We start from the raw sequence: 19,192 nt of genomic DNA on the forward strand, positions 1-19,192 counted from the left end.
TTCCGGCCCGCGAGCCCCGCCTCGTGTCGCTTCTGGGCCGCGTTCGCTAGCTCGCGCGCGCTAGCCAGCCCGCCCTCACAGCGCGCGCTTGGCCGCCCGACGACGCGGGAGCCTCACAAACCGGACGAGGCTTGCAGCGCTCGTTACCACCAAGCGCCAGTCCGCTAAGGCGGTACGTTCGGTTCCCGGCCCGGGGACTGTCGGGGTCGCCGAATCTGTGGCCCCAGAGCGGAGGCGGCGGCGGTGAGGGGACTGGGCCGGGAGGAGGCGGACATGGCGGGGCTGAGGGTAGCGGGAGGAGGGTGGTCTGGGCTCCCTGGAGGCCACGTCGAAGGCTCGCGGGCGGGCAGTGCGTGGGGGAACCGCGAGGAGTGCGGGGTCGAACAAGCTTGCATCGGCTCCGGCCCGGCGCGAAGGAAGCGCTGGGGACTGAAGGGGGCGGTCCTCGAGGGTTTCCGCGAGACCCTCACGGGCATCGCGACGGCGGAGACGCCGCCTAGAGGCTCCTGCCACGTTTCCACAGCGCGTTACCTTCCGCTCGGGGTGGGCGACAGCCTTGCTCGTGCGGCCGTGGGTTTTCTGGAGCCGGAGACCCGGCTTGCTGTCTGGGGTGTGGAGGGAGGTCGCGCCTGAGGGCAGTCGAGTTCTCGAACCCGGGCCTCCGAAGGCTGGAACCTGCCCGGGGGCGGCGGACCCTGCGCGACTGTTGGCGGGGGAGGAAGGGAACGGGGCTCGGGGCCCTGCCCCCTTAACTCGGGAAAAACCGCGATTGCAGAAGTTGGACGCGCTCGCGGGCGGTTCTTCCAGGAGTGGGTGGAGACGTGGGGTGCCCCCTCACCTAGCGCTCCTCAAGAGCCCCCTGCCAGTGCCGGGCCGCGGGCTGCCGGGGCTTCAAAAGCCCAACTCCCGGCGCCGCGGGGATCCTACTTCTCGGGGTCCGGAGCCCGCTTTCTGCCGCCGCGGGGCTGGTCCGGGGCTCCTCACCCACCCCCCGCGGCTGGGATTCCCTCAACCTTGGGAAAGTCTGTCCGGAAAAATACTTCTTTCCAGAAACGGGTGCGACTCGTCTCTCGTTACAAGGGAGGGAAAAAGTACAAAGTTATAAACTCCTGGCAGGCAGGGCTGGGTTTTCCTTGGGGTTCTCGGCCCGCCGCCGGGAGCCGAGGAGCCTGTGGAACAAAGTAGAACTTGAGGAGCAGCCGCGGTGACTACGTCCCCGGATGACGTCACCGTGCGAGATTTAAAATGGGAGCTTTTCGCTCCGAGTGTGGGTGGAGGGTTTGCGGCCCCTTACTCGAGATACTTCCCTTGCGTACCTCGGGCCTTCTGGGCCCTGCTGGGTTCTGCTTCCTGACTTTATGACTCTCCCCTCTGGGGGGTACCCTTCGGATCCTTCTGGAATACTGACCGGTGAGGGTGGGTTAAATTGTCAGCAATTCAGACACCATTCCTTCAAAAGTGGGGGGGGGGGGGGGGGGAATAATTCCATATGACTCATCTTGTGTTACAACCCAAAGCCACCACTAAGTGGTTCTTTCCTTCCTTTCTTCCTTTTATTTTCTGATGTGAAACAGAGGGCCGGGGGTGGGGGGGAGGGGGGCGGGAAAGGAAAACAAAACCCCAAACTCAGATATGTAGAGCAGAGTTGGCAAATTGAATGAAGAAAATGAGTTAGTTCGGGATGGAGTATATTTCTTTAGCGTGATTCCTTGTTTTCTTTGGTGGAGTGGAGGCTGATGTAGTTCCATCAGCAAGTTTCATCCCAAAGCATATATTAAATTGCAGTGGGTTTTCTTTTCTATCATAACGTGGTGGAGTATAAATATAGCTTTATACGTGGAAATGGCTGACGTTTTTTTCAACAGGAGGCTGCACAGCAGTTGCAGCGGGCTGGGGTTGTGTGCTGCTGGCCATAGAAAAAACCCATTCTAGGGTTCCAGGAGGAAGGTTTGGGTGTCTTTCCATCTAGGATCAGGGTAGCTATGGCTGCCAGCATACTTCTCAAATACCATACAGAATTTATTTCACACTGACATCCCTTGTTTGAATTTGCACAAGGAGGAAAGGAATCATATTATGAAGACAGACTTTAAGAGGAGGTTTGGGAAAAGAAAAAGGAAGCTAACAGAATCAGCTTTTCTGAAAGAACTGTAGGCTAGGTTAGTCAGTTTTTACAACAAACATGGCAGGTGCTGTATGTCTTTAATAATTGGCTCTGAAAAGGTGGTGTTGCTTAGTAAATGCAGCATCTGATAACTCCAAGTTACTTAGAGCAGCCAAATGAATGAGCTCATTGGGTAAAGACAGAATATACATTGAAACAATCCCAGTGCAAGATATCCAGTACAAGGTTTTTGCCTTTATGGATTAATCAATGATAAATCAGATTTGACATTTAAAGAGAATCCTTCTTGAGGCAGTTCCAAAATGCAGCTGAATCTTTAATTATTCCTTTTAGTTTGATTTTCCATGAATTACCCTGAATTTCCACTTTTTAAACTATGCTTTGATAGAGCTGGGTTTTTTGGTCACATTTACCTAAAGGTAAATATGTCTCTGATCCTGAAAGAATGCTTACAGAAGCTTGATAGTGGATCTTTTTCTTTGTGTATGACAGGTTTGTTGAAATATAGTTCATATACTGTATAATCCACCCATTTAAAATGTACAGTTCATTGGTATTAGTATATTCACTAAGTTGTACAACCATCACCACAGTCAATTTTGGGACATTTTCATCATTTCAAAAGGCAATCTTATACTCACTGACATCACTCCTCCCCCATTCTCCTACCCCTAGGCCACTAATCTATTTCCTGTTTATATAGATTTGCTTATTCTGGACATAATAATTAGTGTTATACAGTATTTGGTCTTTTGGCTTCTTTCCCTTAGCATAATGTATTCAAGTTTCATACATGTTATAGCACCTATCAGTTTGTCATTTCTGTTGCTAAATAATATTCCACATTTTATTTATGCATATATCAGTTGCTCCACATTTAGTTTGTTTCTGCTTTTTTATTATTATGAATAATGTTGCTGTGGACATTTGTGTACAAGTTTTTGTGTGAACATATGGCTTCATTTTTCTCGGGTGTAGAGCTAGGAATAGAATTGCTGGGTCATATGGTAACCATATATATATATGACCTTTTTAGGAACTGCCAAACTGTTTTCTATATTGGCTCTACAATACTGGATTTTAAAGTGGACTTTTTTATGTTTTAAAGTACAAGTTATTTCTTAGAATTTTAAACTTGAATTATTGTAGTTAAATATTTATGCATGTAGTAAAAGCTATATAGTGGTGTCATTGTAGTGCTTCTCTCTGAGTGATATCTCTGATTTTTATTTTAGCTAACAGGAGCAACTTGTTGTGCTCTCTTTAGTGAACTCCTTACAAAGGTGATAAAATTCTTAAGCAGTATTTTATAATAAGGTCTTTATGGCATAAATTAGTGACTGTTCCCTGCTCCAGATATCAGCCAATGAAACACAAGATAAATTTGGGAGGAGGAAAGGGGGCTGTAAAGGAGGTATATTTCACAGAGCTTTATCTTCAAATTTTGATGTTTCAGTTTTTTGAGAAAAACTATTTTATCTTTGCAGGGGAAAATGAAGAACGAAATTGCTGCTGTAGTCTTCTTTTTCACAAGACTAGTTCGAAAGCATGATAAATTGAAAAAAGAAGCGGTCGAGAGGTTTGCTGAGAAATTGACCCTAATACTTCAAGAAAAATATAAAAATCACTGGTATCCAGAAAAACCATCAAAAGGACAAGCCTACAGGTAAAGGATTAGCTTGGACATTTGGATTGGACTGAGTGAAGAGGATGATCATCAGCTCCTCAAATAAGTGCTAGGCCAGAGGAGTGATGGTGTCCTGTCCATGTCTTTCACAGTTTAGCTGCATCATACCCAGCTCAGGAGTGGCTCAGATTAATTTTTTTCTTATTCACTTTAAAATACAAGCATTTGTTGTTGGGACTGCTACTGCCTGGACTTGGGAGGCCAATCTGTAGACCCCTGGGGATTAGTCTTGTGGTCATAGTGTGACTCTTGAGTGTTTTTCTTTGTATCACAGGTAGTTGAGGATTTCAGAATTGTAGAGGACCCCTAAAGCTATCACTTAGAAAAGGGCATGGTAAGAGTCGAGAGAAATGAGTTCCTTGTATCTAAATTACATGTGACATATTAAAAGTTTTCTGGCAAATGAGAAATAAGATTATTAGACACCTGATATGTTCTTGACCCAGGATTAATTTCATCTGTACTGTGCGTAATTCGTTGTGGTAGAAGCCAGTGTAACCATTTTAGAGATGAAGGTAACTTGCCTATGATTTGCAAATGGTAAATACTAGCTCTGGAATTTGAATTCAGGTCTAACTCACCCTAAATTCTTAGGAGCTTTCTGTTACACCTCAGTCTAACCACTGCCTTGTCTCTGAGAGTGAAGGCAGTTCTCACTCCCAGCTGTCTTTTGTACTCCAGTTTATAAGTTCCATATACAGTTTAAAGAAGAGCAGACTCCTATAAAACATGTCCTGGCATGTTCTCTCTTTAGTATTTATGTGACTACTTGGGAACCAGAGTTGAGAATGTTCTACTAAACTCAGCTGTCAAACTGTGTCCCATTTGTGGATGTGACCAAAAAAATAAAAGTGGAACAGTTGTGACTGTCATGAATACAGAAATTGTTTTATTTATGCATATTGCTGCCCCTAAAGATTCCTCCACAAATCAGCACTTCACAGTAAAAATTTTCTTTCGGTCACTGAGCTCTTGTCAAGTGTATGACTATTCACAGAGTGTGCAAAGGAGGTGAAAATACAACTTGTTTAGTTCTCATTTGTGAAAAGCAAGGTAAGCATGTAATCTGTTGAAAAGAATCAAAGTAATTGATATATTTCTCTCATTTTTATCTAAAGAGGTTTCCTAGTGTACTGGAAAATGTGGTGAGTGAAAGTAGAAATGTGGATGTAATTCAAGTTATTATTTTTTATCCTCTCACTTGATTCTCTTAATTTTTTCCTGCACATCTTCATTTCTGATAAAGTGAACAGCTTTTGTGAATTAGAGCTCTTGAGGCTTTTTACACTGATGTAATTGACATTGGACTAAGGCTTTTGGTAGTGCCAAGCCACTGTACTGTTACTGAAAAAGGAGACACTGTCAAGTAAATGCTTAAAGATCAGACAGTGTACAATTTCATTTCCATTAATTTCAAAAACTTGAGGAAAAAAGTTAGCCAAACAGGATTAAATTGGCATGTAATCAGAACTATCATTATTGAGTCATTTTGAAGCCATCTTTGAAGTAGAAAACTATTAGAGTTAATAGTGGGTTGTTTCTTTTATAAAAGTGAGTAGACTATAGAATTAACCAAAGTTATTAGACTCTTCATAGAGTAGGTTGAAAGTGTTCTTTTTCTTCTAAAGTTTTTATAAATTAGTATGTTTCTGTGCAACATATACAAATAAAGGGCAATTTGGCAACATTACTGAGATCTGTAAAAATATTCATAGTCTTTGAAAAGTGAGTCTCCTAAAATCTATTCTAGAAGCATAATCAGAAATGCAGACAAATATGTATGAATATGGATATTTCTTATACTTTATAATTGCAAAAAATTGGAAAGCACTACACTGTCAAGTAAATGATAGACTATTTTTATGCAACTTTTAAAATCTTGTTTTTGAAGAGTGGTTAATGGGTGAGTAGTCACAGTATCTAGAGTGAAAAAAAAATAGCATAGAAATATGTATGGTATGCAAATTTTGTTGAAACAGAGTCTCTAAGCCTCTATATTTACATATTTTTTTTTTAAGCTTAGAGCCTACATCTTCACTGTATGTTAAAAAACACGTACATATATACATGTAAGATCTGTCTCCTTACTCTTAACTGATTTTGATTCTGGGCACATGGGACTTTTGAATCAACCTACACAACATTAGAATCTATAACATAAGACCATCTCATAGAAAGGAACAAAGATTTTCTTACATGTTTTAAACTAGTTTTTTTTGTTTTTTTTTTTTTTAATTTCGACTCTGAATTTGCTAAATTGTTAATGGTGATGTTACGATAAGTGTAGGCCTAATTGGGTTGTTTAATAAGATGAACTTTGGCATCTGGTCTGGGTCTGAACCCTGCTTTCACTACTTTCTTGCCAGGTAATGTTGGGCAAGTTACTCAAACTCTCTCTGCCTCCTTTCTTTCTTGCAATGGAAAATAGTATCTAACTCACAGGATCAATGTGAAAATTTAAAGAGTTAATATAGACATATTTTGTTTTATTGTACTTTGCTTTATTTCATATCACAGACATTGTGGTTTTTATAAATTGAAGGTTTGTGCAAGCATGCATTGAGCAAGTCTATCAGCGCCACATTTGTAATTCCATTTGCTCACTTTGTGTCTCTGTCACATTTTGGTAATTCTTACATTATTTCATACTTTTTCGTTATTATATTTGTTTCAGTGATCTGTAATAAGTGATCTTCGATGTTACTATTACAGAGACTCGATGAAGGCTCAGGTGATGGTTAGCATTTTTTAGCATAAAGCTGTGTATATTGTTTTTTAGATGTAATGCTATTGCACACTTAATAGACTACACTGTAGTGTAAATAGAACTTTTATGTACACTGAGAAATCAAAAATTTGTGTGACTGGCTATTGTGATACTCGCTTTATTGCTCTGGTCTTTAACCAACCCACAATGTCCAAAGTATGGCCATACATGCAAAGTATTTAGAAAACTCTCCATTGCATGGTAAACCTTCAAAAAGGGTTATTATTATTACTTAGAAATATATATTACCTATTATCTAATGAGAACTTTTTCACTGTTTTAAATGAAAATAGAAATTGACTAAACACATTATTCTCAATGTTACAGTATTATAGTTAGTAGTATTATCAATATTTGTCAATGAACTTATATCTTCTATATTTTAAAGCTTTGGGTCTGAAGAAGTAAAATGATTTAATCTAAATTCACCCTGTAAATCGCGGGCTTCTCTGGTGGCTTGGATGGTAAAGAATCTGCCTGCAATGCAGGAGACCCAGGTTCAATCCCTGGGACGGGAAGACCCCCCTGGAGAAGGGAATGGCTACCCACTCCAGTATTTTTGCCTGAAGAATCTCTTGGACAGAGGAACCTGGGGGCTACAGCCCATGGGGATCACAAAGAGTGGGACATGACTGAGAGACTTAACACTTTTACTTTCACACTTTCACCCTATAAATCAGGATTAGTATGAATACCTGGATTCTCTTGGTTCATTTCTTAGCTGTAGGCAGTAAATACTTTCATTGTAACTAAAAATTTATCTATGTAAGCAGGATACTTATTTTAACAGTTATTTTTGCATTCATACTGAGAGCCATCTTTGAGCATTCTGTTAGATAGCTATGGTTGGTATTTCTTAGGTTAAAAGAAAAAATGGGACAGATGGGAATTCCCTGGTAGTCCAGTGGTTAGGACTCTATGCTTTTACTGCTGTGGGCCCAGGTTTGATCCCTGGTCAGGGAACTAAGATCCTATAAACTGTGTGCTGGAACAGTCTTTATTGGTTTAGAATTTTTTCACGTTTTTGCTAACTAGAAAATATGAAAACCCTCGAGTAACATAATTTAAATAAGCCAGTAACACTTTTGGATTATATTTTACTCTTAATACGTGATGTAAATGGTTCTGTGTCCTGGACTGATTTGGTATTTAGAGAACAGTTATAGGTAAGGCAAAGGATACCCTTCTTAAGCAAAGTAACGACAGAGCAAACCTTGTCACAAGAATTTCCGAATATTATTTAAAACATTAGTTGAGGTCTTTTTGTTAGCTGGAGATTTTGTTATATAGGAATTTGGCTGATTTTTTGCAGTCAAAGTTCTAAGTAATACCATGCAACTTTCATACTCCTTGCTTGTTGAAGTACATGTGAGGTGAGTAGTTACTGTCTGAAGTGAGGTAGAGCCAGTTCTCCTGATTCCCCTGTGCCCATGCAGATGCCCTCTTCTTTCTGCCAGGCTGGGTAGCGTTGATGCCGCTGCTGCCTCTTTGCCTTTAGTTCAGATTTGTTACCTATTTAGGATAGGTATTCCTGCGTTATTTACCAGGGTTTTATTTTTTTTAATTCATGTTGGCAAATACTAGTAGATATAACTAAGTTTTTGATTTAAATTTATTTAAAGCTATTAACATTACTCCACTTTTTTGTAGATGCATTCGTGTCAATAAGTTTCAGAGGGTTGATCCTGATGTCCTGAAAGCCTGTGAGAACAGCTGCATCTTGTACAGTGACCTAGGCTTGCCAAAGGAACTAACTCTCTGGGTGGACCCATGTGAGGTGTGCTGTAGGTGAGTTCTTGAGTTTGGCAGCTGAACTGATTACCATGCTGGAACTGATTTTTATGAAATTCTCTCAGGTACTGCCTATACACGTATCTTAATGGCCAGGAGCTGGTTGTTTGGCTTTCTCAGATGTGAATTTTGTAAATGATTCTTCTTGGAGGTGATAGTAAAAGATTGGTTACAGTCCTGTTTTGCAACTAGAGAAACTTAAGAAATGATAGAGCAGGGTTTTTTTTTGAAGAGCTTTACCAAGTTTATTGTAGAATTTAGATACCTTGACTCCCTGTAGGTCAATTATTACCTTCTCGCATTGATGGTGCCCTTGTCTTTCCCCTCTTCAAACTAGTAAAGTTGCTAATCCCAAATAATACTGGATAATTACTTTTGGTTGGTCTCTGTTGCTGTTTGTTTCTACTCTTGCCTCTCTCCCCCCTTTTGGCTTTTAAGTGGCTGAGTGAAATTTTCATGGTTTTATTTTCACAATGGAAATTATTTCTTGTCTCCTAATGAGCAGAATTGTAAAAGGTAGGTGTGTTAGGTATGAAATTGAACTTCATTCACTCTAAAAGCATTCATTGTGGACCAGGCATTCTTAGTTGTGGAAATGAAAGTGACATTATACTTTCAGGTAGTTCAAAGTGTAATAAGGGAGAAGAAAGAATAAGCAGATAACAACAGAGTGAGATTTATGCTATGATAGAAATATGCACAAGATGCACTGGTTGGTGGCACAAAGGAGAAAGTTACTGCCTCACGGAAGACTGTAATCACCCCTTGGTGTTTCAGTGAAGGATCAGTTCCAGGACACTCCTCACCACACACACACACGCATGCACAGCCAGAACTAAGATCCTCAGATGCCCAAGTCCCTTATATAAAATAGTGCAGTATTTGCATATAACCTATGTATAACCTCCCATTTACTTTAAATCGTCTCTAGATTACTTACAATACCTAATACAATGTAAATGCTATGTAAATAGTTGCCTTAGATTGAAAAAGTTCAAGTTTTTCTTTTACAAACTTTCTAGATTTTTTCCCCCCCAAATATTTTTGGTCTGTGGTTGGCTAAATGCACAGATGCAGAGCCCATGGATACAGAGGACTGATTTTATTGAGTAGGTGATACTTGAGCTGAGTGGGGAAGGATGAGTTGCAGTTGACTAGATGACAAAGTAGGAAAGATGTTTCCAGGCAGGAGGAACAGGATGAACAGATGCATGGAACCCCCTGTGAGTGATTTCCTACAGTTGTTCCTTTAGTGTTTTCTCTTTGGTTTAGAGGTACAGTTCACCCATTGATTGTAGTAGAGGTGCTTTTGATATAACCCTATATGTTCTAAAGGTGGTCATAGGCTGTGACTTGATCTCCAGCAATGAAAGTGATGATGAAGACATGCTGGATAAATCCATGGTTATTCTGCAACAATTTTCTGGACCACCTTGGAACTGCTTGATATAAGCTGGTGTCTTATGTAAGCTTATTGCTTTGGGAAGCTGGGGGCAGGTAGATTCTCCAGTACTTATTTCTCATAAGAAGGAAAAGCAGCAATTTTTGGTCTGAGAAGGTCAGACAATTTTTAGAGTCTGGGACTAAGGAAGGACTTACCTCAGGCCTGGGTCAGACTTTGTTTTGTAGACTTGGTTCACTGAATTCCTGCAGAAGACTTTTCAGTATATAAGAAATAGCTATCACAAAGTTAAGTATATTGAAATACTTAACTTTTTCAAGGCCTACACTTTGATCCTGATTTACTCTTACTTCATGCACAGTTCTTTAAGTTGTGTAGTTTTTTAAGCCCATAAAGACTTACATGACATATGAAGGGGGATTGTTCAAAATACAGTTGACTTTCCATATCTGAGGGTTCCGTATCCATGCATTCAGCCAACATTAGTTCAAAAATAAATTTGAGGGGAAAAAAATTAAAGATAAGTTCTAAAAAGCAAAACTTGAATCTGCCATGCTATGCAACTATTTACATAACATTTATATAATATTCAAAGCATTTACATAATATTTACATTGTATTAGATATGATAAGTAATCTAGAGATAATTAAAGTGTATGGGAGCATGTAGGCAGGTTGTATGCAAATACTTTGCCATTTTATTTAAGGTACAATACTTGGGCAGCCATAGATTTTGGCATTGGGAGAGGAGGGGGAGGGGATGGTCCTGGAACCAGTCCCCTAGGATACTGCTGTCATAAATCTACAAAAAAAATAATAGTCTAACAGAAGTGGGAACAAAAAAGCAAGAGTTGAGCCAAATATGTTATCACACTGTCAAATGAGGAATATTTAGTACAACGGTCTTAAATCATTAGAGGAAAGTTTCTGTATTCAAGGATGTTTTAAGAAGTTGGCGAATTACATGAACATTTTGGACATATTTATTTGAAATGCTTAAACCATATCTTGACACCTGAAGATGAGAGCTTTAGTTACGTGAACATTCTATTTTACTTAAGTGAATACTTCATTATTTGATAATACCAGATAATGAAAAATTACTGAGCTTTCATCTTGCTAGTATAAGAAAATCCTTGCATTCAGTAGCCTTCTATATGATCAAAATTTTGCCCCAAATTGACTATGATGTGAGTTTTTTCACAGTTAATAGAAATTATCTTCAGAATGTTCATTAAGTGATGATAGAAATCCCAGGGGAAGCAAAGTGTTAGTAATTGGGTAGAGATGATTGCTATAAATTAATAAAGGAAATTGAGAGATTTATTAGTGCTTTTGAATCCAAACTGGGAATATTCTGAAAATTAAAACTGATATAGCAGTTACATAGTTGAATGAGTAATCTGAGTCATTAAAAATAATAAATCATTTTATACTAAAGGCTATGGTTGTAAAAAATATTTGAAATCTACTCAGAACATTCTTCATAGAATTATTCCATCAGGATAGATATTGGAAGAATGCAAAAGTGTTATATAGTTAGAAAGGTTATCACTTCGTGAAATACTTCAGATTATACTGAATAGAAAACAGATCTTTCCTATAAGGAGAAATCCTGCAAATAGCTGGCATGTTATTATCTACTCGGTAGTCTACACTTCTTTTTTGTTTGTAATTTCTATAATCCTTTCTTTTCCTGATAAACAGCATTAGATACTATTGATATTTTTCAAATTAACTTAGTTGGTCTTAATGTTTCAGCAGTGTGTTTAAATTTTAAATTGGAAAGTTTAAAAGTTGTCCCTTAATAATTCTGAGGCATTAACTGCATGTTCTAATACTACAGTAATATAGTAAGCTGCTTCACTTACCCTGAAAGAGCCCTCATACCAAAATACTACCAAGGGAAAAATGCAAAACCTAATTGAGCTCAAGTGTCAAAGAAATTTGAGTTAATAAAGCTAATCCTTCAGTCATATAGATGTCTGCCCTTGGTTTAGGTTTCTGTTTCTACTGAGGCAGGGTTTTTTCTCAGATTTCTTGCCTTTCTGTGTTGCCTGATTTGAAATTGTAGTTCATGAATTCTGTGTTGTGAAGAACTCACCCAGTTGTTCAGGCATTTTCTAAGAAGAAACACCAGTTGAAGAACAACCACTCTCCCAACTATTTCCAGCTTCTTCATTCTACAGATAAGAAACTAAGGCCTGGAGAGATTGAATAACTTGTACGTGGTCACAGCTAGTACATGGCACAGCAGAACCAAAAACATGTCTAGTACTCTTTCCACCATCCTATAGCAGTTTATGAGATAGACTGAAAAAGAATAGAAAAAGGGAATTCTATACTGTATTTAGATTGCATTTATGACCCCATTCAGCCCATGAGAATGGAAGATAGCACAGCTGAAAGAAATAGAACTCACCTATGAGACTCCTTGATTGCCATTTAAACTTCCATAGACTTTGTTGTAATTAGGCCTTTTACTTAATTGTAAATACCTGATTCAGAAATAATTTGAGTTATCTTGAAATTAATTGATATCATAGTTAACCTTATTTTTCTATTGAAGTCATTCTTATATTTTGTAAGCTTGGAATCATTTGTTTAACTTTAATTACATATTGTGTAAGACTGCTTAACAGTCTTTGTCCTAACACTTCCTAGAAATTGTTTCATAGTGTTTATGATGTGTAATTTATTTGAATGGATTTGTGGTTTCCCCTCTGTCCTCTCAATGAAAACTCCTAGTTTTTCTGTGTATTATGCTATTTTCCCTCATAGCAGAATTTTTTTTTCTAGTAACCAATAGCCAAAGTTAGATATCTTGACAGTTTTTCTTAGATCAAGGCTTTAAAAATGTTTTGGAAGGATAAAAAACACTGCTTAATTTAAAAGAAGTGAACATTTATCATAGGAATCTCTGTGAAATCAGCAGTGTGAGTCAAGACAAATCTTTTTATTTTCCTCAACAGTACCTGTGTTTTCTCTTCCTCTTTAACCTCAACAGTTGCCTCAGTTCTCATTTTTGTCAGTGTAGATACAGGAAATACAGGCCCCTTTTTTAATTTAATTGCAGTAAAAGTAAATTCCATAGGAAATATCTAGTTGATTTTTGACTTGAATTACTATGATCTACAATATAAGGGTCAATTAATTCATTAGAAAGTTTTACTGTATGAATGTAAATGGCCAATACATTAATGTATGGCCAATTTCGATGGTGCATACAAAAATGTAATCAATGAATTTCTCTTTGACATTTTAAACAACTATCTTTTTAGGAAGCAGTAGAAAATAAAATCAGAAAAGAGAATGAAAGTGGTCACTTTTTTGGTATGTTAATAGATTGGAAAACTGTGGCCTACCTGTTGGTTGTGGAGCTGGGTTAACATACTATATGTGTAGAATCAAGTTCTGCGAGGGTTCCTTCTTGGCCCGGGACTGGTGGCATGTCCAGACCTGTTCAGTTGTTTTTATGGACATTTGTTGCTTTGTTGATGTAACTCAAGGGTTTCTAAGTTTTCTGTTTTTGGATTTTTTTATTCTTAGGTATGGAGAGAAAAATAATGCATTTATTGTTGCCAGCTTTGAAAATGAGGATGAGAACAAGGATGAGATTTCCAAGAAAGTTACCAGGGCCCTTGATAAGGTTACCTCTGATTATCATTCAGGATCCTCTTCTTCAGATGAAGAAACATGTAAGGAAGTAGAAGTGAAACCGAATTCTGTGGCTGCGACCCCCAGCCCTGTATACCAGGTAACCATGAAGTGGCTCCTGGGTAGTCCTGCTCATATTGCCCAGGGTTTCTGACTTGAGATTTTAGATCACAGTTCTTGCCTTTCCACACTAAGGGGAAGCCGTTTCATCTGAGATGAGAATAGGCATCCTGAGTCATTTTATCAAAGGTCTGCTTTACTAGTCAATAAGTAGGATAAATATATTTCAAAAAGAATAGGAAAAATCATGGAAATAAAACATTCCTGATGTTTTAAAATCCTTAGTGTTTTCAGAAACAGCCACTATTTTTTTCTTTTTTCTTTTTTGGTAGCCTTTAACACTTCCAATTTGTAACTCTAGGTTTAACTTTCATGTTTCTCCCTCCCTGTGGTTAAAGAGAAACCTCAATACATTTTTCTTTAGTTAATTTTTCATTCAAGCTGAAACAATATCTTTCTTTGCCTTAACATGTAAAGAATCATATAGCAAGCATGAGGGCTTCCCTGCTGGTTCAGTTGGTAAAGAATCTGCCTGCAATGCAGGAGACCCAGATTCGATCCCTGGGTTGGAAATATCCCCTGGAAAATGGAATGGCAACCCACTCCAGTATTCTTGCCTAGAGAATTATATGGACAGAGGATCCTGGCAGGCCACGGTCTATGTGGTCACAAAGAGTGGGACACAACTGAGCAACTAACACATAGCAGTCATGCATGTACTTTGTTCACTTATTTATTACTTATACCCCACATACCAAAGAACATGTATTATAGTTTGAAAAATTCTTAACAGTACTTTTCAACAGGAAATATATTTTCAAGTAAAAGAAATGAAAAATCTTTTGAGTTGAGCCTTATTCTGTACATGTACTTTTTCTGATTTTGAGTCTATTTTTAAATATACCTGTTTTTATTAAGTTGGTCTTAATTAGACATAATTAAACATAACAAGTTTCTGGTAGGGTTTGATTTGGCCTAAAATGAGAATTTAGACCTTAATGAGTAAGAAATAAAAGTATCACGAGTATTAGAAACTGAACCTTTAAAAAATTAACTTGAAACAGTATGTGCGTCCATGCTGAGTCACTTCAGTTGTGTCCAACTCTGCAACCCTATGAACTGTAGCCCACCAGGCTCCTCTGTCCTTGGGATTCTCCAGGCAAGAATATTAGAGGGGTTGCCATGCCCTTTTTCAGGTACTCTTGCCAACCCAGGGATTGTACCTACATCTCTTCACATCTCCTACACTGGCAGACAGATTCTTTACCATTAGCGTCAACCTGCAAAAGCCAGAGTATAACAGTGACATGTCCTCCTCTTCCCCAACCACCAGTCCTGTGCCCTTGCATGAAGGTGTTTATGACCAGTTATTTTTGTATCCTTCCCAAGAAAATCCCTATATAGATAAGTAAACATAATATTTGTATTTCAGGGGTCATTTTAAGACCACTGACATAAATATTTTGGACTTTTTTCCCCCTCTGATACATTATATACTACAAATTACCATTGTTAAATTACCTGCAATTCATTGAGATGTGTGTTAATTTTATCTCAGAAGTTTATTTGTTGTTACTCAGTAAAGCAAGAATATGAATCCCAAATTAATGCTACTAATTTTTACAAGTAAATTGACCTTTAATTTTTAGATTTTCTTTTAAAATTAAATTGTACTTGTTTTCCCCCTTTTTGAAAGACTACTGGGATAAAATTCTAACAGAAAAGCATAGAAATTGAAGTGTCTTTTATATGCTTTTAAAATAAAACAGTTCTTCTTGACATTACATTCACTTACAAAACATTTCATTATGGAGAAGCATAGGTCAGCTCTTAACAGTCATTGTGTAGAAAGTTGGAGCAGATGGTCCACTTTTAAGATCTTTTTTACCTGTCCCATTTTTTTCATCTTGAATCTGGCTTTACCAAGAAGAACCTTAAAAAAAGAGGTTATCAAAGTACAGACAAAATAATTTCTAGCTTGGGGTTCTTTGTTCTCTGATAGGGGTCTGTGTTTTCTGAAAGGACCCTCGAAAGATAATTCTCCACTAAGAAAGAAGATTGTGTAATTTCTCCCCAAATTGCTCTACAGATTCACCTTGCTATCAAAATCCCAAAAGGCTTATTTCTAGATAAAATTCAAAGAAAGGAGAATCAAGTCAGAGATCTCACACTAATATCAAGTCATTATGTTTATCAAGACAGTGTGTTAATATTTTGTTGTTGTTTAGTCGCCAAGTTGTGTCCGACTCTTGTGACCCCATGGACTGTGCTCCGCCAGGCTCCACTGTTCATGGGATTTCCCAGACAAGAATAGTGGAGTGGGTTATGATTTCCTTCTCCAGGGCATCTTCCTGACCCAGGAATCAACCCACCCTCCTACACTGGCAGGGAAATTCTTTACCACTGAACCACTAGGGAATCCCTGTGGTAATGGTTTAAAGATAAACAAATATACTATTGGAACAGATAGTAGACTTCTATATGTACAAAATTTTTTTTAATAGGCCAAAGCAATTCAGTGGGGAAAGTCTATTAGAACTGGTACGGAAATGATTGGATAATTCATTTATTTATTATTTTTTGATAATTCATTTATTTTTTTAAAAGTGACCCTAACTGCTACCTGATACCATACATTAAAAAAAAAAAACTAATTTTAAATGGGTCACAGGCCTAAACGTAAGTGCTAAATCTCTGACACTTAGAAGAAAACAGGGTGATACCTTTATTATTTAGGATAGGCAAAGATTTATTCCAAAAATGTTAATAAATTTGACCTCATCAAAATTAAAAATCTTCGCCCATCAAAAGAAACCGTAAAGAAAATGAATGGGCAGAAATATAGGCTGGGACAAAATATTCTCAATACATATATTTGTCAAAGGACTTGTTTTCAGAATATACTTTTAAAAATCAGTCCTCTAAGTCAACAATAAAAGACAAATGATCAAAGTAACGACAGTGGATATAAGATGTGAAAAAACACTTGTACAAAAGAAGTTATATAAATGGCCAGTAACCAAATGAAAAAGGTGCTCAACCTTATTTGTTATCAGGTAATTGTAAATTTAAGCCAGAGTGAAACACTACTTTCAGAATGGCTAAAATTAAAACATCTGACCATACCAAGTGCTGACAAGGATGTGAAGAAGCTGGATTCATAAACTGTTGATGGAAGTGTAAAATGGTACAACCACTTTGAAAACTGCTTGGCACTTAAATATGCATCTGCCCTATAACCCAACAGTTCCACTCCTAAGTATTTAACAAGAGAAATGAAAAGAACCATATCTACAAAGCCTGTTACTAGAATGTTTGTAACAGCTTTTTTAATATAACAGTAAAAAAAAAAATCTATTAACAAGTGAATAGGGGAAGATAGTCATATATTCATTCATACAGTAGGATAATAGCAATAAAACAGATTTAATAATAGACACAGTACGGAAGGACCTAAAAAACATTCTGTTGAGCAAAAGAATTTTGCCAGGGAATTCTTTGGTGGTCCAGTGGTTAAGGACTCTTGTTTTCACTGCCAGGGGCACAAGTTTGATTCCTGGTTGGGAAACTAAGATCCCATAAGTCATGTGTTACAACCCCCCGAAAAATATTGCTCGACACAAAAGAATATATGTCTTCTATTTATATGATGTTCACAAACAGGGAGAACTCGGTCTGTGATAGAAATTTGAACAGTGGTTGCTTGTGGGAACCACTGTTCCAGAATTGTGTCTTAATTTCTGAGTTTTAAAAGCTTACCAGCACCCCAATATAGAAAGAAATGAAAACATTCCACTTCACTATTGTAGTATAGGTGGTCGATTATTAGTTGGAACTCTTAATAAATGTTTTCATTTCCCCATTATTGTAGGTAATCAAGAATTAACTGTGCATGCTAAGGTTATTCACTGCAGCATTGTTTTGTTTGCTTTTTGTGCATTGTTTTTTTAAAAGACTGAAAGCAGCCAAAATGTCCTATCAAGATACCACTTAATTTAGTTACGGCATAGTCATTGCATTACTGTCTAGCTGTAGATTGACGAAAAAAGTCATTATATATTGATATGAATGTCTCTGATATGTATTTATTAAGTGTAGAAGCAGTATGCAGAATTGTGGATATTTAGTGTGTGTATAGATGTACACACAAGTATATTCATAGAATATCTCTAAAGGTAATCAGAACATTGATTAGTGTCTGCTGCCTCTGAGAGGGTAGCTGGTAATCAGCTAAAGAGAGACTTTTTTTCCCACTATATACAACATCATGCCTTTTGAATTTTCTATCCTGAATGTAGTGCTGATATACAGAATAAAAAAATTTTTTTTTTTTTTCAGAATAAAAATTTTTTAATCCCTATGCTGAGAGCATTAGAAATCAGAGAACTCTGAAACTCATAGTCACAGGGTATAGTATTCTGAGCAGAGAGGTCCAAAACTGCTGAAAACATTTTGCATAATGTGAACTTGATGTCCCACTTGACTTACAGGATAATCTAAGACTTGTTCCAAAATGCTAAACTGGCTACATTAGAATCACCTGCAGAGTGTCATCAAATACCTGGCAGCTTCTCTTCCTAAAATTTTGTTAATATTGTTCAATAGAACAGGACTAGGGCATGACGTTTTTGTGTTTAAAAGCTTCATAGGTGATTCTTTAGCCAGTTTTGGACACCAGTGGTCTTAAACATGATGTGTCCTTATAGGCCTCTACTCATTCTTTGTTTTCATCTTTTCTGGTTGATATAGCCAGAGAATACCTGGTTTTCGAGGGGTGTGTTTGAGTTTATTAATTTCCGTTCATTTGAAAAACACTGATTTATTATATTTGAAGTTTTTAACATATTTAGACTTGACTGTAGGGAATGTCCCTACATTCTTTGGGTTGTGGGTGAGTGGGTTTGTTTTTTAAATGGTAAACCATTTTCTTTTCCCTACAGATTTCAGAATTGATATTCCCACCTCTTCCAATGTGGCACCCGTTGCCCAGAAAAAAGCCAATGATGTATCGAGGGAATGGCAATCAAAGTCACTACCCTCCTCCCATTCCATTTGGTTATCCAAATCAGGGACGGAAGAATAAACCATATCGCCCAGTTCCAGTAACATGGGTACCTCCTCCTGGAATGCATTGTGACCGCAATCACTGGATTAATCCTCACATGTTAGCACCTCACTAGCTGCTTTTGTCTGTTGGTGTCATGTTGAGAGAAGGTAGAATAAGCCTGACTACATATTAAAAGTTCATACTTAAAGTAGTGAAGTTAGATGGGCTAAACCATCAAACTTATTTTTATAGAGAAGTTATTAAGAATAATCTTTTCTTAAAAATATATATGCACTTTAGATATATTGATATAGTTTGAGAAACTTTATAAAAGTTAGTCAAGTGCCTGAGTTTTTAATATTAAACTTGAGTATTTATATATTGTGCATCAGCTCTGTTGCTTATGAGGATACTGTAGGAGTGGATGATCTGTTCTAGCACCTTTGAGCATTTACTTTATGGAAAGTATGTAAGTTATTTATATACATGGAAATCTATTTTATGTCGTTGTTTAGAAGAATTGCATAAAATCATGTAGTTGCAAATAAAAAGTAGTTTGAGGCATGACAATGTGTGCTTCTGTTCTGTGCATAAACAGGGAAGAAGAGCTAAAGGGATATCTCACTGTAGTGTGTTTAATTATTTAGCAAAGAAAA

At 37.7% G+C, this 19,192-nt stretch overlaps 1 protein-coding gene across 2 annotated transcripts; it reads left to right on the forward strand.

The window, feature by feature from the left end:
• The first annotated feature begins 16 nt into the window (after positions 1-16).
• BTG3 (BTG anti-proliferation factor 3) lies at positions 17-19,106 on the forward strand. 2 transcript variants are annotated; one of them, XM_061134162.1, is made up of 5 exons: positions 17-172; positions 3,613-3,791; positions 8,230-8,367; positions 13,322-13,529; positions 18,430-19,106. In XM_061134162.1, the coding sequence occupies exons 2-5, from the start codon at positions 3,619-3,621 to the stop codon at positions 18,667-18,669; spliced, it is 759 nt and encodes a 252-aa protein (XP_060990145.1). In that variant the 5' UTR covers positions 17-172; positions 3,613-3,618; the 3' UTR covers positions 18,670-19,106. The 2 variants fall into 2 exon arrangements, with proteins under 2 accessions (XP_060990145.1, XP_060990146.1); XM_061134163.1 differs by lacking the exon at positions 17-172 and adding an exon at positions 226-243.
• The last annotated feature ends 86 nt before the right edge of the window (positions 19,107-19,192 follow it).

The sequence above is a fragment of the Dama dama genome, chromosome 31 (genome assembly GCF_033118175.1).
Source record: "Dama dama isolate Ldn47 chromosome 31, ASM3311817v1, whole genome shotgun sequence".
Lineage (NCBI taxonomy): Eukaryota > Metazoa > Chordata > Mammalia > Artiodactyla > Cervidae > Dama > Dama dama.